This window comes from Scardinius erythrophthalmus (genome assembly GCF_964197995.2).
Source record: "Scardinius erythrophthalmus genome assembly, chromosome: 5".
Lineage (NCBI taxonomy): Eukaryota > Metazoa > Chordata > Actinopteri > Cypriniformes > Leuciscidae > Scardinius > Scardinius erythrophthalmus.
Window position 1 is genome coordinate 35,909,016 of NC_138225.1, and position 22,866 is coordinate 35,931,881.

Sequence of the window (22,866 nt, forward strand, 5' to 3'; positions counted from 1 at the left end):
TATTCCAAAGACAAGGCATTTCTGACACAAGATCATTTATTGCAATGAATTTATTGCAAATACTGAAGAAAACTCTAAATCCTTCACATTCACAATGTTTTGGTCCCAAGGTCAACATTCTGAAACTACACAGAAGCAGGGAAAAAGGTTAATACGTGAAAAAAAGAGTTACTACCAAGTGAAGTTGTGAATTGTTAGCTCTATGCTACATGAGTATACCATAAACTCGACTACACAACTGCATAACACACACATTCCCTATTGACTGCAGCCGACAGCATAAAGACATAGAGCTAAACTCGCATTGAGAAATTTAAGGAGAACCACCTAAAGAACTCAGTATTAATGGATTAGCTAGTGTTGAGGAACAGCCAGAGGGTTAATAAATTTAAAGTGGAGACTATGATTTAGGTAAGTGATGTTTAATAAGTTCTAGGACTAGGAGGGAGAGGTATTCCCACAAACAGTTCACGGTCGTAACAATCATTCGCTTATGAGCCTTCAGAATTAAACAGCAACCTGCCAATAATGACGATACGTGGGCTGCAAACACAGTGGTCATGATCAGTAAAATTGTGCATTCAACATAAGCAAAATACATTTGATTTACAAGTGTAAACATATACATAAATTAAGTGGTTTAGATCATTCCTATGATTTTATCAAACTATTACACTCATTTGAATAGAAATAGAGGGATATTGGCTATTTGCAAAAATATTCACCATTCGCACTGTGGAAACATCAAACTAAGTATGATTTCTATAAGAAAATATGTAGTCAAGGGCTGTTCGCTATTTTCAGCTGCATTGCCTCTTGATTTAATACACCATTCCAGGTCACAGGAAAATATGTTTACATTTTTTAATAAAATCCTCTAGACAGGCACATTTGGTATTTCAAGCTATTCCTGACATCTCACAACAAGGTGCTAGAGGCTCACATGGGGTTGGAAACACTGTAGTGGATCCGTTTCCGTGTCACAGAAGCATGACCTCGACACTGCAAACAAACAAAAACTATTTTTTTTTTGCCTCATTCGTCTGTGTACTTCCATCAACTTTCTTCATCATCGTCATCCAGGAGCTGCTCTGAACCAATGGAAACGGATGAAAACTGGTCCTCGAAATTCAGGAAAGGGTGGTTGTAATTTTTCTCAAGCATTTTCCTCCAGATTTTAACTGTGAAAAGAACAGATTAAAACCAATGGGTGAATCAAAATGCAGTGAGCAAAACATTCTTATACATTATTACATCAAAATATGTAAACAAATGATTAGCACTTTAATGATGCTTTTAAAAAGTCCTTCCATAAAACCTCAAGCGGATTTATCTATATTTGGCTAACGTGACTTATGGTAATGGACGTTTAGTTTCTGACACTCTCTGTAAGCAGTAGAGTAGACCAATCACAACAGTCTGGGCCATCTGACCAATCAGAGCAGAGCAGTCTTGTGGAAAGGAGGGATTTAGAGAGACTGAATCCTTTATCGAATCGTTTCAGACACTAGCTACGTTTACATGGACACCTTATGTTTCAGTCAGAATGAATTCATTCTGATTGATGAATGTTTATGTCACAAGCATTTAATTGGAATGGCTGATGTCATGCGCACACTGCACAAATATAGACAATTCTGCTGTTTGCGCATACTATTCTAATTGCTTCTTTTCTTTGATTTCGGGTCCCAATTAGGAGACGACCAGCGCATAAACTGTTGTGCCATGTCGCTTATATTAATCAAGCGGTAAAAACGACCATTCCCGTCCCCAAAACAAAGAGTCTGTGGATGAGAGTCCAAAACAAGGACTGGTGGGACGTTGTTCTCCTCCAAGATGATAAGTGGAAGGAGAATTTTAGAATAACACAACAGTCATTTATGATGCTTCATTCAACAACAGCTCGTTCCATACGCCATTTTTACTTCACTGCACATGCGTAGTACTTTCCAGTTTCGTTTTCAGTCCGATCAAGTGTTTACATGGGGTAAAAGGTTTACAAAAGGTTTAAACCACACCTTACAATCCAAATGAATCTGAACGGATCTGGCCAATTCATTCCGATTGACGTGGTTACATGTGACTTTTTATTCCGATTGATCTAGTAGTCCGATTACAGTCGGATTATTAGGGTCCATGTAAACAGCTACTGTGAGAAAAGCGGTGATGCTACAATGTATATTATGAAAATATTCAAGTGGGTTTTTTTTAACATTGGATGCATGTCAACCTATTGTAGGAGACCTCCAAAACAAAATTAGGAACCTTTTAAATAACATAATAGGGGCAGTTATTTCACTGTGGCCCTAGTTAGTTAAGAAATGTGTCAATTCACATTTTCAGTTCTCATTTTAGAGAACTTTGAGCACACATTGTGTATAATAATCTAATTTCATCAATTTTGTGTAGATCTTACACAATATCTGTACACTACATATCGTCAATCACTGATTCAGTTTCCCAAAAACTCTTGGGGCTATTCATGGCTGGCATCCCTATAAACAAAGCAAATAAGTTACACATTTAACAGTTACGAGTATTTTAACAGAGTAGTTAACTAAGAGAATAATGAAACCGCAGTATTGCACGCAAAAGCAATGAATTCACACTATTTTTAGGTTTTTAATTAGGACGTACTGTACTCTGGCTCTTCTGTTCCAGAAGGTTCTCCCGACGGCTCCACCTCCTGTAGCTCCTCCTTCTGTTCCTGCGATTCTGTCTCCGGATTTGCAATCATCACCTCATATGCTTTCCTGGCCTCGGCTGATAACTCAATCATTTTGTGATAAAGGTCCTGTGGCCATGAAATAATTACATGTACAGGAATCAGCAAAATTCACTGAATTAATACAATCAGTTAAGTATAATGACTTATTTTAAATTTACAGTAATGCCACTCAAGATTCTGAACAAGAATCAACAATATTTACCACAACTACAACCATAAACCTCTAGTGTTACTCACCTGTGCGCCATCGTAGTTAAAGATTCCCACCAAGCTGACGGGGACGGCTTTATTAACACAGCGGCCCAGCGCCTTTCTCGACAAGGCAAACACAAACGGGACACCTTGATCCCGGCATGTGTCAATGATAGTGTGAAGAGCCTCATCTAGACCTCCTACATTAAAAACAACAGGCCATCAATCAGCAACAACATACAAGCTGCAACATGAATCGAAATGTGAGTTTGTGCCAAGTTCACGCTACCTTTGGACTGTATACGTTCGCAGTTGGGCGAGATGATGACGCACTTGACCTTCCTGAGTTTGAGGTGTTTCAGCACCTCTCGTAGGCCCATGACCAGCCTGCGCTTCATCCTGGCCTTCATGGGGTCTTTCTGATAAAGACGATCTTGAAACCTCACCAGCTCCTTCAGTAAGCTGCTCACACATTCATCTACATCTTTTCTAAGCACTTGGTTGCAGTAGCTGTAGAAGAAATAGAAGAAAACTATGTTAACTACAAATTATTATTACATCATTTATTTTATTCCATCACTTGAAAAGATGTCAATTTTAGGACCCAGACATTAATTTCATCATGTCTTCAAGTCTTTTTGGGAACATATCTTGCATATCTTTGAGAAACAAAACTATAACCTAGGGGTGGGCGATATACCGGTAGAAACAATTAACGGGTAGAAATTTGTCAACCGGTAGAGATTTTGGACTATTGTCTCCATCGCGGTTACGCTTGTGTGACGTTGCTGTGTTGTACGTGTCACAAAAGCTTTAAGTTTGCATGCGATTTTAACCATTTATGGTTTTGGAGTTATTTTTGACTCTTTATTGGCCTTGAATGGTTAAATACTCTCACAAAATGCCTGTCTTCACAAGTATCCTAGTAAACACAGTAATTTATGCCTTAAGTGATTGTAAACAGTTGCGAAAGGAAACACGTGTAACATTATAGTGGATCCGGGCAGCCCTTAAAGTGACAAAGCCTAATATTCCTGCTGTCTGTCATTCATGTTAATCAAACAACAAAAAGACTTTTTGTAATTTTAATCAGAACAATGTATATTTGATTTACAAATTGAATACCACGCAGTGTTTTTTTTTTATACATTTGATAACTTTATACAATTTATGTAGCATTTCTTGTTTAGCACTTGAATTTTCTTTGTTCTTTTGTAAAAATAAATAAATAAAAAAATAATGGCCTATTGCTTGTAATTAATTTATTTGTTCTTATTTTATCAATGAATGTTTGCATGTCTTCAGTAAGCTTGAGTTTTTATTTATTTAGTTAGGTTAGTATTAGTTTGTGATATTGACATTGGTGACAAGAATTATGAAATTATGTCTATGGTATCTACATTTTTAATATTACAAAAACCTTATTTAAAGCAAACATGACTCTATCGTTGTGATATATATATATATATATATATATATATATATATATCGTTATAGTGTAATAAAAAGACTAATATTGTGATAAGATCTTGGTCATATCGCCCACCCCTACTATAACCAAAACATAACATTGATTTTCTTACTCTCTGAACTTCCTGCTGTGGATTTTGGGAAGATTGGGATTGGAATTGGGATTCCAGGATTTTAGTGTTGCATTTTCTGACAACTTGTGATCAGATGGCGAACCAGGCTGGTCACACTCTGACTCCTCAGTACCAACGAGTCCAGGGTTCTCATCTATATCTGATACAGATTGTGAACATACTTCCATACTTGGGAGAAGATGCTGATCATTGTCAGGCAGGCTTGTTTCAGAAGGATTCTCACTATTACTAGTTTCCTTTTCAGCAGCCTCAGTGGACACTCGGGATGGGTCTCTCTCCTCCAGCAGGCGGTTCTGTTTTCTCTCCTCTCTCTCCCGAAGAATGACCTCAATTGTTCAAAATGCAAAACATCTTTTAGAATGCTTATCAAAAACAGAGAGATTCAACAGATTCAAAATTCACAGAAAAAAAAAACACTTTTTTTAAAAAGTGTGATTTCTGCACTAATAGCAGCACCAAATATAAATGATAATTCTGTTTGACGACATCAGTGATACAGAAATGACACACTGCACCTTTAAATGGACACTGGACTCACTCTTTTGAGAGGTGTTGGTTTTTTCGCCTTGGGAACTTCTCGCTGTTTTCCCTTCTTCACTAAGGGACAAGTGGAGTCCAGCGGGTTGTGCGGTGTTTTCTCTTGCTGCCATTGCTTTTTCTGAACTGAAGTTTCTTTGTGGACTACAGGTAGAGCTCCTCCAACTAACACATCGGCAATATTATTTGTTATATTCGACGTGGTGACTAACATCATGGTGTCCTATAAAGTCTTTAAGCAGGGGTGCCCAATCCTGCTCCTGCCGATCGACTGTCCTGCACAGTTAGGCCCCGTTTACACGATGGGAAAACGCAGATATTTCCCTGCGTTTTGGCCTGTCATTTACACGAAAACGCCGTTTTTATCCCAGAAAACGATTATTTCTAAAAACTCCGGCCAAAGTGGAGATTTCTGAAAACGCCGGTTATGTGTTGCCGTGTCAACTGGGAGAAACGGGGTTTTAGGTTCTCAAACGTCACATTATGCGCCAGAAAATGCTTACGTCATGTGAGCGCCCAATGTTTAGAGTTTGTTTGGCTACTATTTGATCATGGATGCTGTTAAAGTGGTACTCATTTTTACTTTTGTGCAAACGCTTTTGGCCTGTTTGCATTTGCTTCGCTGTCTGTCCACACGAACGAACCTCGCGCCATGTCTGTTGTTTTGAAAGGAAGGGATTCTGATTGGCTTGCATGGCTTTATCCTTCTCCCTACACTGCCGCCCATTGTATTTATGCGGGTTGATGTAAACGACAACTTTTTTTGAAAACGATGTTGTGTGCACAATGTTATTTTTGAAAACGGATGGGGAGAAATATTCGTTTCTCTAAATACCCGGCTATGTGTAAATGTGGCCTTAATCTCCAACCCTAATCAAACACACCTGAAGCAACCAATTAAGGTCTTCAGGATCACTTGAAAATTAAAGGCAGGTGTGTTTGATTAGGGTTGGAGATGAACTGTGCAGGACAGTCGATCGGCAGGAGCAGGATTGGGCACCCCTGCTTTAAAGGGTTAGTTCGCCAAAGAATGAAAATTCTCCAACATTTACTCACCCTCAAGCCAATCCAAACCTGTTTGACTTTTGTAAATCTTCAAAACACAATTAAATCTGAGAGATTTCTGTTTTGTGTTTCGAAGATGAACAAAGTTCTTATGGTTTTGCAACAACGAGCAAATTATGACAGAATTAAATTTTTTGGGTGATCTATCCCTTAAATGCATTATACCACCAAAAAAAAAAAAAAAAATAGTGTATCCACTTATATTTCTTACCTGAAAGTGTTACTGGTCGCTGATCCTGTTTGGATTTTTGAGACTGTTGCTTCTGCTCAAGAAATGCCAGCATGTTTCCAAGGTCAAGCTGTACAGGAACCTTTGACTTTTTCTGGCTAGTCTGATGAGATAAGAATCAATTACAATGTGCGACTGTCTCGTTTTTTCAGAAAAATCATTTAGTGACTAATTTTACATTGCATGGTATTGTCAAGTTCAATCAGATTTAACTGTACACCCTTATACATGATGGACAGAGTGTTTTGTTTTGATAGGGTTTAAAAATTGCACAGGAAACGGACACCAACCTGTGTTTTCTTAGCGTCAGAAGCGGGTGTAGTGGCTTTGTGTTTTATCCCTGGGTGTAGAGACAATCGCTCTTTTTGTGCTTCTGAATGTCCTTTGAGTTCCTGAATCAATGTAATTCCAGATGATACAATAAAGCATGTGCATATCAAACATTTTATTTGAACTGCTGGCATCACAATGTGCTCAGGCCAAAAGAGTAAACTCACAAATGCAAGCGACAGGTCTGGAAACTCCTCTTCATCCTACAAAAACAACACTTAGATAATCACCATTATGCTTCTATGTAGGTTAACGATCAAACATAAGAAAATTAAGGGCGAAAGAGAGCAATATTTCAACAATTAAAATTGTAAAGAAATATTATCAGTGCAAAACGGTGGGGAAAAAAAAAAATTTCTAAAATCAATCTATACCAGTTATTTTAGTATTATTTATATACCATTATAGTACTTTGTTTTTTAATTTTAGTTTGAGTTTGAGCATTTTTGTTCTATACACCTTTAATAAATTACATTTTAGTTTTAGTAATTTTAGTACATCATCTTGAACTTATTTCAGTTAGTTTCTTCAAGGCAAGGCATCTTTTTTAAGTTTTTCATCTAATGTTAATATTTTATTTCAGCTTTATTTTTTTTATTTTTTTTATTATTATTTAATAGTTTGAGTCAACAATAATGACACTGATTTAAACACCAATCACCAATTAGTTACAACTTAAACGTAAAAAATTCAGAAAATCTAACTTCAGAAAATATCATATGATGTGACATGATACTATACATAAACATTCTTTACCTCAAACTTCGGTGGCTCCTGCTGTATCGGATGTTCCTCTAGTGTCTCTTCTGTGCTCTCAGATACGGTTTTGGATTTCTTCTTTTTCTTCCTCCTCTTCTTCTCTGTTTTCTGCTCTACTTGCTGTGAGGATAAATCCTCCTAGACACAGAGAATTTGTGCAAATTGTGTCTATTTTGAATAGTACATGCTCAAAATGCTGATAGACAGTGCAGCAGTTTACCTGGGAAGATGTGTTGGCTTTGGGGATTTTCTGGATAACTCTGGGAGGCTGAGAGGCAATGTTTGCCCAGGAGTGAGCAGAAGATCCAGTGGGATTGGATATTGCACTATCCTGATCTAAATCAGATTGGATTAAAAAAAATATGATCCATTTAATTCCTTTAAAACTGAATTTATATATCTAATTTAAAAAGATTCACAACCCATTTCCGAAATATTATATATTTCCCATTGAGATGAAACTAAATATTCAATTTATTTATTTTCCTTGAAATAACATGAACTGACGAATTGTGCAAAATAACAAAAGGGAAGACGCGTGCGTATTATTAAGTTAGCATGTAACAGATGATGTGATGGTGTTTTCTTCCCTATTGTTACATATATATTAGAGAGGCTTCTCAAAACAAGAAAAAAAATGTAGGTTGGGAATTCATTTTGTCATTAGATTTAATCATTAGTTTGTTGTGATGTCATGTGAGTGACAGGTTGTCCTGTCCTCGCGCCAGTAAACACGTCATCAGAGAATAGAAGAGATGTCGCTGCAAGTGTGAGGGGTTTTGATTAAAGATTACAAGGGCACATAACTTAAACAAAAAAAATGATGTGCACAGATAAATGATGTATAATACATACTGCAATATTCCATAAAAAATAAGAATGGTAAATTTAGATTTCATGGTGAATTTAGGGAAATAAATAGGGTCCATTTTGATTTCTGAAGCATGTTTGCACATCTTTACCTGCTTTGACAGCTAATGACATGTCACACTTTCCCCTGGATGGGACTTGCTGTGCAGACTTGGTTCTTCGTTTCGGTACATTCTAACAAAAAACATTGCCAAGCTTCAGTGAGACCGTGAAGTTGTTAGAAAACTTGTGCTTTAACAGAACAATGTGTTATTTGGTTCAAACCATCATCCATGATAGTTACCTTACAAATGAGTGCTGGTGAACTCTGACGCTCTGCTGGCACGACTGCACTAGAACATACCGTTGGCTCCTGGTGCAGGGAAGTTGCTGTATGGTTGCTTGGTGTGATATCACCCAATTCCGGGAAATCGGCAAGTTTCATTTCAAATGTGCTACTACATGTAATGGCCGATTTGGCTCTCTCGGCGGGGTTTGGGGAAGGTTTGGTCCCTCTGTAACCTGGAAACAGAATCAAATTGATTACGATTTAATCAGGAAATTATTATCAAAAGGCTTCTTGAAAAGAATTAGCACCTCTGTCTGTTGATCTCCTGCTAAGTCTTTTGTCCTGAGAGGAAGGCTCAGCTCTGTTGTCCTTCAACATCTGAAAGATCGTAAAACTTCATTAGGCTTTTAAATGCGCAACAGTATAAAGATGCAAATCATCCAAATGGCCATACTAGAATCAGACCTTTACAGTTTGCTTGTTTGAGCCTTCTTTTAAACCACTGCGGGTTTTGAGATCAGCGCTCTTGTTGGTGTGAAAGCTGCTGTTGTAGCCGTGCATTCTCTGTGTCGCGTCATACTGATTGTCTACTGATCTCTGCCTTTTCTTGAACCAGTCCTCAGATGATAACTGGCAGGTGGTGTTTTTAGATGGAGTTCTGTGTAACAAAAAAAAATCAATTCAATCAAATGATATACAGTTTAAAATTAAAACAAGAAATATCGTGATGCTGTCAAATTGTAGTGAAAAAGGGATAGTTCACCTAAAAATGAAAATTGTCATCATTTACTCACCCTCAAGCCGTTCCAAACTCATAAGACTTAAGTTAGTCTTTGAAACCATTTAAATTGATGGTTCACCCAAAAATGAAAATTCTGTCATTAATTACTCACCCTCATGTCTTCCAAACCCGTAAGATGTAAGTTAATCTCTGAACACAAATTAAGAACTTTTTTTATGAAATCTGAGAGATTTATGTCCCTCCATTCACAGCTACGCAACTGAAACTTTGACGCCTCAAAAAGTTCATAATAAGATTGTAAAACTAATCCATATGAATTGAGTGGTTTTAAGACCAAATTTTCTGAAGAAACACAATCGCTTTATATGATGAACAGATTGAATTTAGGCTTTTATTCTCATAAACATTCATCAACTCACACATCAGTTGTGGTAAACGGAAGGTCAAGCATGTTCGCTTGATGTGTGAAAACCAATGAGGTTCATTCTCGTGTTAAGCAGCACGTTTGAGCTTCCATAAGAGGTTTGTTCTTGTGAGTCAAGCAGGTTTGATTGAGCTTCTGTTTATGCTTGCTGATCAATGTTTATATGTGAATAAAAGCTTAAATTCAATCTGTTCATCATATAAAGCGATCGAGTCTCTTCAGACAATTTGGACTAAACCACTCAATTCATATGGATTAGTTTTAAGATTTCTTTATGAACTTTTTGAAGCGTGAAAGTTGTAGTTGCGTAGCTGTCAATGGAAGGACAGAAAACTTTCAGACTTCATGAAAAAGATCTTCATTTGTGTTCTGAAGATGAACGAAAGTCTTAAGGGTTTGGAATGTCATGAGGGTGAGTTAATGACAGAATTTTCATTTTTGGGTGAACTATACCTTTAAGATATTTGTAATAAAACTTGAGAGGTTTCTGTCCCTTCATTGAAAGTCCAGGTAACCAAAATGTACAAGATCTAAAATGGCCATAAAGACATTTTTTAAATGAATCAAGGTACTTTAATTAAAGTCTTGTGAAAAGATACGATCGCTTTATATGATGAACAAAACAACAAGACAAAAAAGAAAAAAACACTTGATTAATATGAATTCATATTATTACGCCTTTTTGGATCTTCTAAGTTTGGCTACCTGGACTAATGATGAAGTACACCGGTGGTTACTTTTGATAGAACACCTATGAGACCTTTCAAAATGGCACAGGAAGCCATATCCTGGCCACAAATTAAGAACTGATTCCCACAAACTCATGGCCATGTTTTAGGTAAATCTGGGTCACAAACTGTACAAATTCATTCCCTAGTTTTAATTTAGTTAAATTGTGGCTGGGATTTCCCCAAAGCACTTATTTGATAGTTTATTATATTATGCAATGCAATTTCAATTAAATATCAATTACATTTTTAGTATCTCAGTCTTTTTTGGGGGCACATCATGTGCTTATTTGGAAAAAGATTATAATGTTGATGAAGCATATTTCTCAATGCTGGCCTGCTTTGACTGGAAAATAAAGACAGGTGCCACATACAATCACTTATATTTACCTTTTTAAATGATCCTCCATTTTGTCTTGCTGTGGAAGGCTATGAATCAAACAACTTCAGAGGATCAACAACTCCAGCCTTCATTGTCTGTGAGCACAGAGACAGGTTCAACGAACAGATAGGTGATAAGACAACACGCACGAGGCTGAAACATGTAACGTTAGTGCACAAATCCGCGTTTAAACAAACGATGCTGAATCCATGACAAATAATGACGCAGCAAACCGAAGTTAAAGACTACACCACTCAGTAAACAGTATTATGTCATAATCCACTCAATCAAAGTCACATTCGGTTAAAAATACGGTTTAATATTTGCTACAAACTGACGTTTATTATTTTAACAGTTCATCGGTAAAGGTATATTTTAGAATGACTGTTGTCGTAATGGAGATGTAACGTTACTGGATCGGTTAGCAGTCAGCTGTACTCAAGTGAACAGCATGCGAACTTTGATTCAAACTTAGATACTGCCTTATGTCAAATAACATGTGGAAGGTGAGCGTGACGCATGTTTAGCTGTCGACATCTTTCTGCAGCTCTTTTGTGTCGGGTTCATCAGCATATGGGATTTCTAGATAGCTCGTTTAGGCATCATTCTGAGCTAATGTCAACAGTCATGATGATAAGCTAACGTTTATGGAAAACCAACAAATAGTAAGATATTTCATACCTTCCGGCCTTTAACAAACTCCATTTTAAAAAGACGTAGTCCGTTCGGCTCAGATGTAAAACTGGTAGGCCAAATAATTAAAGATTAAGTCCAAAGTTGACAACAAGCTCAAGCGGTGCGGGAACTTTTATTTTGAAGGGTGGTCTGATACGACATTACTCAACACACTGTGGTTGCAATGTGTGATATTCAGCAGATAAATTAATTGAACCGGGTTAACAATATATACGTTAAAAAACGTAAATAAAAAATTAAATAAAAAAACGTCCTTGCAAGAACTATTTTGTTCTGCGAGTTTTATCCAACGATAACCATTTTCTCAGCATCCAAAGTAAGGAAAAAAACAACCTTCATGGAGTGTGCTATGCAAATTAATACAAAAATTAAGATACATTTAAAGTTATGTAATAGACAATCATCTTTATTGTTTTATGAATGTAAGAATTACATTCAGAAATACACATTTTGATATAAACCTCTCTGTGTGTGAAATATTTATAAAATTGTCATATAAAACGGTGGCACTATAGAGGCATAAACATCCATATCTGTTGATCTCTGTTGGGTTGTAAAAAAAAAAAAAAATACATTCATGAATTACTGTTTTACTATTTACAGTCTTTGTTATTTTTAACAGAAAAGTAAACATTTTCAGAAGCGTTACAAGTACATTGCATGTTTTTTTTATTGTAAACAAACACTATTTAAGAGGAACTTTCTTTAGTGGGCTTTAAGGCTTTCAACAAGGAAAAAGAGGTCTGACCGCCTGATGACACAATAGTGAATCCCAAAACTTTTGATCTCACGCCTCCTTCTGTCTCTTCAGCTGGTTCAGTAAAATCAGAGGGACTATAAAGAACACCGAACTGACTATAAAACATAATTCTGCTCCAGCCAACCAGTACACTGAAAAATAAAAAAGTTAATAATGTTATGATTTGCTGAGAACTGCAAAAAACAAAAACAAAGGTACAGACTGATATAAATTATATACAGTAATTGAAAGGGACATTTCATTGCAATTCTACGTTATAGTTAGGGTTGTTCATGTAATCACTCAGTGTACATATGAAAAAAAGACATGTAATCTTTTTTTTTTTTTTTTTTTTTTTACCTGTAGAAGTCACAATAGGGCCTAGTGCTCGAGCTAAAGCTCCAAGACTACGAAGGATTCCCATTACTGTTCCCTTCTGACTGGCTGAGCCTAAGACATCAACACAGACATTGTTAACACCATCACACATTCAAACTAACAGAAGTGTGAGAGATCATTACCATCCTTATTAAAGGGACAGTTCAAGAAATAAAGAATTCTTTCATCGTTTCCTCATCTTCATGTTGTTCTAAACCTGAGTGACATTTTCTTTTCAGTGGAACATAAAAAGAAGATATTTTGAGAAATGTCTCGTTTTTTTTTTCTCGATACAATGGAAGTCAATGGTAACCAAAACTTTGGTCACCACCTTTTTTTTTAAAGATATCTTATTTTTTGTACCACAGAACAAAAAAAAAGTCATTTTTCAGTTTTTGGTGAACTATCCTTTTGAAGGGATGGTTCAGAGGAAAATTTAATTTCTATTATTAATTACCCTGGTGATGTTCCGAAACCGTAAGACTTTTGTTCATCTTCAGAAAATAGATGAAGATCTTTTTGATGAAATCTGAGACCTTTCTGTCCCTCCATTGACAGCTATGCAACTACCACTTTGACACTTTAAAAAGTTCATAAATAGATCGTAAAACTAATCCATTTGAATTGAGAGGTTTAGTCCAACTTTCCTGAAGAGACTCGATTGCTTTATATGATGAACAGATTGAATTTAGGCTTTAATTCACATATGAACATTCATCAACTCACACATCAGTTGTGGTAAACAGAATCTCAAGCATGTTTGCTAGATGTGTGAAAACCAGTGAGGTCCATTCTCGTGTTACACAGCACGTTTGAGTTTCCGCAAGAACCAATGAGGTTCATTCTCATGTGTTACGCAGCACGTTTGAGCTTCCTCAAGAACCCAAGAGGTTTGTTGTCGTACGTCAAGCAGGTTCGGTTGAGCTTCTCAATGTTTATATGTGAATAAAAGCCTAAATTAAATCTGTTCATCATATAAAACGATCAGGTCTATTCAGAAATGTTTTGACTAAACCGCTTAATTCATATGGATTAGTTTTACGATCTCTTCATGAACTTTTTGAAGCATCAAAGTGTCAGTTGTGTAGCTTTTCAATGGAAGGACAGAAATCTCGCACATTTCATCAAAAAGATCTTCATTTGTTTTCTGTTCTGAAGATGAATGAAATTCTTACGGGTTTGGAACATCATGAGGGTGAGTAATTAATGACAAATTTTCATTTTTGGGTGAATTATCCCTTTAAGTAATGACCTCTCAAAAAAATCTTAAGGCACTCAACAACAACATAAAAAACCCCCACCATGTTCAGACACTTGTGTTGAAAGGCATGGAACAACAATAGCAGCAGCTGCAAGAATAAATACATTAATTATTACAAATTGAAATACTAATACAAAAAAAAAAAACATGATAATAATGCATTTGTATACTGACAGAATTGATGCACAATTGCTTACCAAAAGAGTACAAAAATAAGCCTGAATAGAGTAGTGTCAAATTCCATGCTATTCCAATGAGCAAGAAGGCTGGTACAAGGGATATAATTGCCTGAAATACACAAACATGAAAACAAATATGTAGTCATAATGTGCAGGCCTTTGAGTAGTTAATCATTAAAGTTCCATTTTGAATTGACTTGACTTGTGATCCAGTAATGCATGAAAGAGTTTACCACGCGAACAGTCTGGATCTGATGACCTGGTTTGATCCTGCGGGCATATCCGCCCTGGATCACTGCCATGGTAATGCCGATGAAAAAGAACATCTTCCCCTGCTGCATGCTACAACAGAAGAAGGCAGTGTCTGACTTAAAAAACCTCAGGCAAGACCACAGGGTTCAGCTGCTCAATGATACATGCATGTCACAGTTCTGATTAAGCAAAACATATCTCAGACTGTACAATAGTAAACTGAAATCATATATTATCCTAGGGGTTGCTGACACTTTTCTTCGGCCTTTGCTCAGTCACTTTCCCCCTTTCTGGTTGTTTATGATGTATAATAAATTCTCCAAAACTTCCTGGTTCCTAATGACTACATACAAATACACCCACAGGCTGTTTTTCTCAACTTCCTGGGTCACATCTCTGAACTCAAAATCGATTAGTTAGATTTGCAACGGACGGTTTATCTGTTGAAGACAATGGCATGCTTTATAATGTTAGACATTTTTTTGAATGCAGAAGCAGCACTAACCACAGCTTTTGTAACCGTTTTGTAGAAGTTGTGACATTCAGCAATGTTGTGTTAGCTATAGATTCAGGCCTTACCTAGAAAACTGGAAGCGCTGATGTGTCAGAAAACTCAAGGTGAATTCCAACCCAGAGAAGAGATATAGATATGTGAAGTAAACCAATCCAAGCACCTTAAGATTTTGCATTTCTATTGTGAAGAAAAGTCATCATAAAAAAAAAAGTCAGTTCTTTCGTTATTCTATCTGGTAAAGTTTTACTTTATGTAGAAACTTTATGCTCTCACTTTGTTCAGATGGTGGATTCTCTGTTCTTGTGACCGCAGTGAATTTGAAAAGTGCAACAGGGTGAAGAAGATCTCCAGATTGTTGAATACCTGAAGATTCTGATGTCCTCTGAGTCATGAAAAGCATTAATTACATTTAGAATTAAAGACAATGCTATAAACTATTACAACGAAGTTGAAGTCTATTCAGAAAGTGATTAAAGTTGCAATGTCATGGAAGTAGCACCCGATCTTTTCTTCTGTAATGTGACGTACATCTGAATGAAGCCGATTAAAATGTAGGGTTGGGATTCGATTCTAACCATCAGTTGTTGAATGGATGGAGGCAGATCTGAATGCAAGCGTACTAATAAACTCACTAGTTTGTAGCGCAATTGTTTAACCATTTACCGCACTTAAGTGGGTCAAACATCAGACCTGAAGCATCACACTGCACTGCGGCTAATGAATTAAAGTGAGACACATGCACAGAAAATAGTCTTTCTTTCCAAGAAAAATGAATTTAAACCTAGAATAAAGTTGCTCATATATTGAAACTAATTAAGTTAAATATTTCAAGTAAGTTACATGCAAACATGCATCTATGAATAGTTCGCAATATGATCAATCAGATGTATTTAGAAAATAGATGAATTTCCATTTCATGACAACTTTAAATGTTACCATCCCCTGGTTTCACAGACAATGCTTAAAGGAACACTCCACCGTTTTTTTAAATAGGGCTTATTCACCTCGCCTGGTAATACCAAACTCTGCTACTTCGCTTTGCTTCGTAGACAGAGTCTGGAATGGCATAATAGAGAAGTGTTTTCTCTCTCGCGGGGGGTCGCTTGTCTGAAGTTTAAAATCATTGGTTACCCGTAAGCCAATCACATGACGTTTGGTTATGGCGTGTGTTATGCGCATGCTCAGCCGCATCTAACTTCCACTGTAAACACATGTATGATGCGAAAACAAAACCATCGAGCGAAATACCGGAGTAAACATGGCTGTGAACGACTTTTGCAGATTATGTTAAGTAAATCTATGCATCCACGGTACAATCAGCATCTACGTCACGGCTCTCAGCCCGCCCTCTGTTCGTTGATTGGCCCGGCCGTCCGAAGGCTGCTGGAAAACTGAAAGATAGGCTGCTATCTCAGACTGACTACAGAAGCGAAATGAAATTGAGCGGAAGTAGGAAGTCTGACGTAGTCAGGCTATTATTCACCTTCTTTCCTACATTTAGATAGGTGGGCAAATGCATTTTTGTCTCAGTGCATGCATTGTTTTAGTTTGACAGGGTCGGCACTAGCTTAGCTTAGCATAATGAATGGAATCCTTTGTTGCCAGCTAGCATGTCCTGAGTAAAAGTGATATAAAAAATTTAAAAAACCCACCTAATTACTTCTTGTGGCCTGCGTATTCACAACAAGTACAAATAGCGATGCAGATTAACACTAGGGGATTTCCTATGCAGATATTGACTATATTAGGGGGAAGCACAGGCGAAGCACTGCTACTTGGGCGCAGAGATATCATGCCCAAGTAGCAGTGCTTCGCCTGTGCTTCCCCCTAATATAGTCCTTAATATATAAGTCAATATCTGCCTAGGAAATCGCCTAGTGTTAATTTGCATCACTATTTGTACTTGTTGTGAATACACAGGCCACAATAAGTAATTAGGTGGGTTTTTAATTTTTTTTTATATCACTTTTACTCAGGACATGCTAGCTGGCAACAAAGTATTCCATTCATTATGCTAAGCTAAGCTAGCGCCGACCCTGTCAAACTAAAACAATGCATGCACTGAGACAAAAATGCATTTGCCCACCTATCTAAATGTAGGAAAGAAAGTGAACAAGCCCTATTTCAAAAAACGGTGGAGTGTTCCTTTAAGCCTAGGCCCAGACTAAAATGCATTATTGGGCTGTTTTAGCTGAAAGAAACTGGCATCCGTATCTTAAAATATGTCAGTGCCATTGTTTTGTCTCAAGATGCACACCTGTTATATGTTTTTCTAAGGCATGTTTGAAAAAGCATGGTGTTTAAATGTCCTAATTGAACTAAGGCTGACTTAATCTAAGCCCTGTCTGTGAAACCAGGCCTATACATATTAAAGCACATTTGAATAATGAGTTCACTGAGAATGACATATTATATGTGATGTTATTACAATGTACCTGAAATGGCAGATTACATATCCCAATCATTATTTTAGTCACTAAATGATAGCTAATTATTAAAAGTTAGCCTCTGGTTGTTGTATATTGTCACATTGCTGACCTTTTGTAAAGTCTCTGGCAGCATGAAGAAAATAAAAAGAAGGTCTGCCAAAGAAAAAAGGACAGCCAGCATGGCAGGGCCTTGATAAAACACCTCAGCGTCTTTGAGTCTCAGAGCAAAGTATGCTCCCATTAATGGACCCAATGTGAACCCCAAGGAGAAAGCAACACCAATCATTGCCTGACAACAGGAGAAAACAAACTCAATGAATCTTCAAGTCACTCAAAAGTTATAAGGTTAAAAATGTCAAATCTGTCCTGAAAGCATCAATTAATGATGTTAATGACCGTAACTCACCATTCCCTTGTTTCTTGCTTTAGGGCAAGGCAGGTCCGCCACAACAGCAGTGCACAGGCTGACATTTCCTTTACAAATGCCTCCCACCACTCGAGACAGCAGAAACAGAGTAAAACTGTGAGACAAAGCCCACAGAATGTAGGACGCCATGAGACCTACCTGAAAAACAAGGAGAACGTTACTTGGATCTACTAAGTCTACAAAAGGCCTTGAGTCATTGACATCAGTGACGTGCGGTGATGTCTTAAAGAGGCTAGGCACTGAGTTATGAAAGATTACCTGATTTATTGTTTAAAGGCTAATAATACCAGTAAACATTACGCACAAGCGCGGCATATCAAGAAATGTACAAATCAGGATGTATATCGCGTGTATTCTCTCAGTCTCAGTCTTTCTCTCACACACACACACACACACGCACGTCGCACACACACAAGCGCGGCACAGGCACACAGCGCGCGTAACAGTAGTTTATGTCCACTCCACTCCAGCATTAGAATGCAACCATTCTTAATCCTTATTGTTGCACAGCGGCCAAAAGTAAAAGCACACACCGCTCAATTGAATATGAAGTCAAATGGCTTGCATTAATTCAACCATATTTATCAATTCAATATTAAGCCCAAAATAGTTTTTGACTCATCAATCGGTAGATTATTTGTAGCCTACATCAAATTCATCCGCCGCCATTTCCTCATGAAGACGTCGATCACAGCTTTGTAAAACTCATCTTTACGGGCCTTCAGTTTGCACAGTCTCTGGCTCTCAATTTAAAACATTTAACTCTCTGATGACAGCCTTTTAACTCCGGTGCTGTCATTTTGACTTTGAATTTGCTGCGGGGATTAGGCATGTAGGCTATCTGTGGTGTGTAACGTTAATGACGTTAGCTGCGCAAATGTCCAGTAATATCTTGATTTTAATTGGTCCATGTCTGATATGTTACGGAGATGTTACGGGCATACCATATTTACGTCCAAAGGCACAGCAGAGTTGTGCTTTTTGACGTACATGTTAAAGAATACAGGATCGAAGTGCGCATGCGCAACATGGGTTTTTCGCTTGCCGTCTGCAATGAATGGACAGTAAAACCACTGCTTATTCTACGATTTGTTTTTTATTTGATTATGCTTAACTGCTACATTTGTCATCATAACGTCTAAATAATTGGAATAACACACATATTGCATATATAAATCACAAGAATAAACAGTAAAAATACAAATACAAGTTTATTTAATAAACCATTTTATTTTTGAATTTTGGCAGGGTAGGCAGTGCCTAGTTTGCCTACCCAGACCGCACGTCACTGATTTGACATACATTAAAGTTAACATGTTAGCATTTCAGTCTATACCCTACCTCAGAGTTCCCAAAACCGGGATTCATTTATTTGATTAATTTATTCATTTTATCAATTCAACCTGGGGCTTAAATAAATAATAAAAATATATAAATGCTTTTTTTTTATTCGTTTACCTGCATGTCATATGACCATTAACCAACACGAGAATCATGAACATGTGAATGTGTTGTTAAATTATGGACATATTAACTTAAAATCACAGGGACTACTTCCAAAAAAATATTATCTAATTTTGTCAGTTTGGTCTATACTCACAGTTGTTAACAGGAGCATTGGTTTTCTCCCATAATCATCTGAAAGAGCCCCAATAATGGGTGATGACAGAAATTGTAGTAAAGAGTAGAGAGAGCCTATCAGACCTAAGACACCAAAGAAGAAGATAATCAATGTACACGTCCTTAATTCAAAAGGTCAGTTCGAATTATGCGCTGCATTTAAAGAAACCCTCAATATCAGCCAGAGTAGGCTATTGAAGTTACCTCCAAAAAGAACACTGTTATATTTTGTGTCCATTGGAACTCCAACTGCCCCTCTGAACCAGTCCACTACGCTCTGTAATGACTGATAAACGCCGTCCTGTAGAAAACACGGGAAAAAAGTGATGCAGAGATTACAACATCAAAATCATATGCGAAAGCCATTTTATACACACATTTTTGTCATTTTCCTTTCTAAATATCTAAAAAGAAATCTTAAATCAAGAAATGACTTAAGATATTAAGTATTGTTTTCTTAAACATTTTTTAAAATGAAGTGAATTTATGCTTAAAACAGGACAAAATCTGTCAGTACAGTAAGAAATGTTTTTCCCCCATTTAAAATATTTTTTACCTCGCTCATTCTTACCCCACTGACAGATATTTTTCACCTATTTTTTTAAAAGATATCACCTGGTTTTCAGATAACAAGTCATTTTGCTTTTCAAGTAAATATATCTTGATTTAAGAATGTTTAGAAATATTTGTACTAAAAAACAATAAAAATGATATTGAATAAGACTTTTTTTTCCCCCTCAGTTCACATTATTATGTTCCTATTCAACGGCTACCAAGTAACCAAGTTAAACATTTTACACATAACACATTAATTGGATTAGTTCAATGAGACCGTGCTACATGAAAACGTGAATGAAGCCATTGTGAGCGTCATTTAATAAGAAAGAACAGCTCTGAGCTTGGAGGCTTTCCACAGACTAAATTATTTAATATTATAAAGTTCATTCATTCAGTATGCAATCACTTAAGTCATCGCTGACTTTTGTACAGGAAATGCTCTGTTTCTTCAAAAGTTATAAGAGGGGGAAACGTGTCCTGACTGGAAGGTATTATGCACTGTCACACAGTCTACAGTTACATGCATGACTAATCTAGGTCAAATTACAGCAGCATTTCTTTTTGAATAGAGAGCCAGCCAAACACCTTTTGAGATTTTATAACAACAATATATCCGAATGATGATCTCACCCCAGTTTGACTGTAGTGGTCCAAGATGGAGGGGAGCAGTGGAAGTATTAATGTGAAACCCAGCAAGTCAAGCAGCAGTGCCAAGAAAACCATCCTGATGACTCTGGAAGAGTGAACGTCCTCAGATGTAGTTTTGTCATCTGCCATTTCTCCACTCCGGTTGTTTTTCTTTACAGCTGAGAACTCTTAAAGCATCTCCTGTGGGCACTGAACTGAATCAATGGACAAAAACCAAACAATGAACAACAGTATGTACTCCATTATTTGTTTTCGAAACTAAAGTACCAATAAGTGCACTGGTATGGTCAAGTTTTTTGGACATGATGGTACCATATGTTTTTGGGTATTCTTCAAAGTCATGCAAATATAATTTACAAATCATTCAGTCAGTACCATGGAATATATCTAAATACCTTGGTATTGTAATTTATTCCACCACTTTACATTTTGGTTTATGGTTAGTTGGTTGTAATTATGCATTATTTATTGTTACTACTATAATAAGTGCACATGTAACATGTGTAACAAGGACACTGTAAAATAAAGTGTTACCAAAAGTATTTAATAAATATTTCAGTGTCCTTGTTTTAATTGCACAAATAAGTAGGCTGGATAATATTAATTAACAACATGTTCTTACTATAGAATTGGGGTTTGGTTTATTGCTTATACATATGCATAGTTTACTGTTACTACTAGTAAGTATATGTAACATGTAACAAGGACAAGGAAAAATTAAATGAAGTGTTACCAAAAAGCAATTAACAAATATTTCAGTGTTCTTGTTGTTATTGCAAAAACAAGTACTGGATAATATTAACAGACAACACGTACTTTCTTTAGAGTTGTTGTTTGGTTTATATGGTTAGTTGCTTGTATTTATGCATCATTTACTGTTACTACTAGATCAAGTACCCATGTAACACGTGTAATAAGGAAACTAAAATAAAGTGTTACCAAAAAGCATTTGATAAATATGTCAGTGTTCTTGTTGTAATTGCACAAATAAATACTGGCTAATATTAATTGACAGCACGTACTTACTTTAGGGTTAGGGTTTAGTTTGCAGTTAGTTGCTTGTAATTATGCATAATGTGCTGTTACTAATGCGTAACAAGTACGTGTAACAAGGATACTGTAAAATAAAGTGTTGCCAACAATTATTAAATAATATTTCAATTGACTCTTAATTAATCGACGACTGATTTAAAAAACAACTTGCTATAAAAAAAAATTATCATGCAGTGGTCATATAAACATTTCACTCCAGTCTGCTTCTGCTTGAGAGTCCCCGGGAAAACAGTTGTCAAATCAACTCAAATAAATTCTAAGAGACTTGGCAGTTTGTAACTCATTTTAGTCGGATATTTTCTTCGTTTAACCTAGACGGTACAGTTCAGTTGATAGCTTACCTTGAGCTCGCAGTGCGCAATCAAAGTTCCCAGAAGATGCTGCTACTTCCACACACACTCCCCCATCATGAACACACACCAGGAAGCGCGAGCGCGGTGTCTTATTTCACCAGCTACGACAACCGTGACGTGTAGTGGGATGAGCACGAGCAATACAGCTGATTTCTGTTAAGTCCATTAATGAAGGTACAAAAAGTGTGCAAATATTTACAAATGAGAGCTTGCCACACAATATAGATTCATGCAGACTGTATTATGAAGGTATAATAAGCATCACTGTAGGCATAAGCATCACAGTCCATGTGTTCCTCATCGGTCTGATCTGTCAGAACAGATGATCATAGGACATGCATTATCAATGAAAATAATACAAATCAATAAATGAATCATTCATCTAAAAAATGTTTTAATTTACTTGTTCAATTTAATCTTCAACATCACTACTGTTGTAATGGTTTCCAAAGACCACGAGAGGGAGTTAATTGATAATGTTCACAACAGATTGGCCGCTGAAATGATTTCAAAACTTTCAATATGATATATGTGATTTTCAAAATATATTATTTTAAATAGTATTAATTAGGGGTCTTCTGCCTCTGGATAGAGAGAATGAGTATAGGCCTATACATAAACTAGAGTTGAGTGATATTTTGTTTGTAGAGAAAGCACTGTCATTTCATTTTCTAAACCTTTCACCATGATTTAGATGAATATATTATGACAATGTTAAATAACGAGGAGTTCACCACACAAGCATTTTTGTCTCTACATAAATATATGGGTAATTTTTGGTATTTTTTATTGGTTTGCCTGGTTTGCTATAGTAACAAATTAATGTATTTATATAGCTTGATATAGAGCTTGCATAGCAAATACACAATAATTATGACCAGCGTCATGCTTGTACATGACA

The 22,866-nt window shown here is 36.5% G+C and overlaps 2 protein-coding genes across 5 annotated transcripts; both read right to left on the reverse strand.

The window, feature by feature from the left end:
* Positions 1-406: 406 nt before the first annotated feature.
* Positions 407-11,710, reverse strand: LOC308691416 (selenocysteine insertion sequence-binding protein 2-like). 2 transcript variants are annotated; one of them, XM_081366563.1, is made up of 17 exons: positions 11,540-11,710; positions 10,867-10,953; positions 9,048-9,240; positions 8,891-8,960; positions 8,598-8,815; positions 8,407-8,488; positions 7,665-7,780; positions 7,442-7,582; positions 6,853-6,888; positions 6,646-6,747; positions 6,338-6,458; positions 5,063-5,226; positions 4,504-4,850; positions 3,210-3,430; positions 2,966-3,120; positions 2,638-2,794; positions 407-1,181 (listed from the first exon to the last, which is right to left on the reverse strand). In XM_081366563.1, the coding sequence occupies exons 2-17, from the start codon at positions 10,884-10,886 to the stop codon at positions 1,057-1,059; spliced, it is 2,268 nt and encodes a 755-aa protein (XP_081222689.1). In that variant the 5' UTR covers positions 10,887-10,953; positions 11,540-11,710; the 3' UTR covers positions 407-1,056. The 2 variants fall into 2 exon arrangements, with proteins under 2 accessions (XP_081222689.1, XP_081222690.1); XM_081366564.1 differs by lacking the exon at positions 11,540-11,710 and having other exon boundaries at positions 10,867-11,508.
* LOC308691419 (major facilitator superfamily domain-containing protein 10-like) lies at positions 11,649-22,042 on the reverse strand. Of its 3 annotated transcripts, none has more exons than XM_081366567.1 (13): positions 21,954-22,042; positions 20,542-20,753; positions 19,558-19,654; positions 19,334-19,437; positions 17,713-17,871; positions 17,416-17,595; positions 15,151-15,259; positions 14,943-15,054; positions 14,345-14,453; positions 14,130-14,220; positions 13,973-14,020; positions 12,654-12,743; positions 11,649-12,445 (listed from the first exon to the last, which is right to left on the reverse strand). In XM_081366567.1, exons 2-13 carry the CDS (start codon positions 20,686-20,688, stop codon positions 12,342-12,344), a joined length of 1,350 nt encoding a protein of 449 aa, XP_081222693.1. In that variant the 5' UTR covers positions 20,689-20,753; positions 21,954-22,042; the 3' UTR covers positions 11,649-12,341. The 3 variants fall into 3 exon arrangements, with proteins under 3 accessions (XP_081222693.1, XP_081222694.1, XP_081222695.1); XM_081366568.1 differs by having other exon boundaries at positions 20,542-20,739; positions 21,954-22,030; XM_081366569.1 differs by having other exon boundaries at positions 20,542-20,748; positions 21,954-21,989.
* Positions 22,043-22,866: the final 824 nt, after the last annotated feature.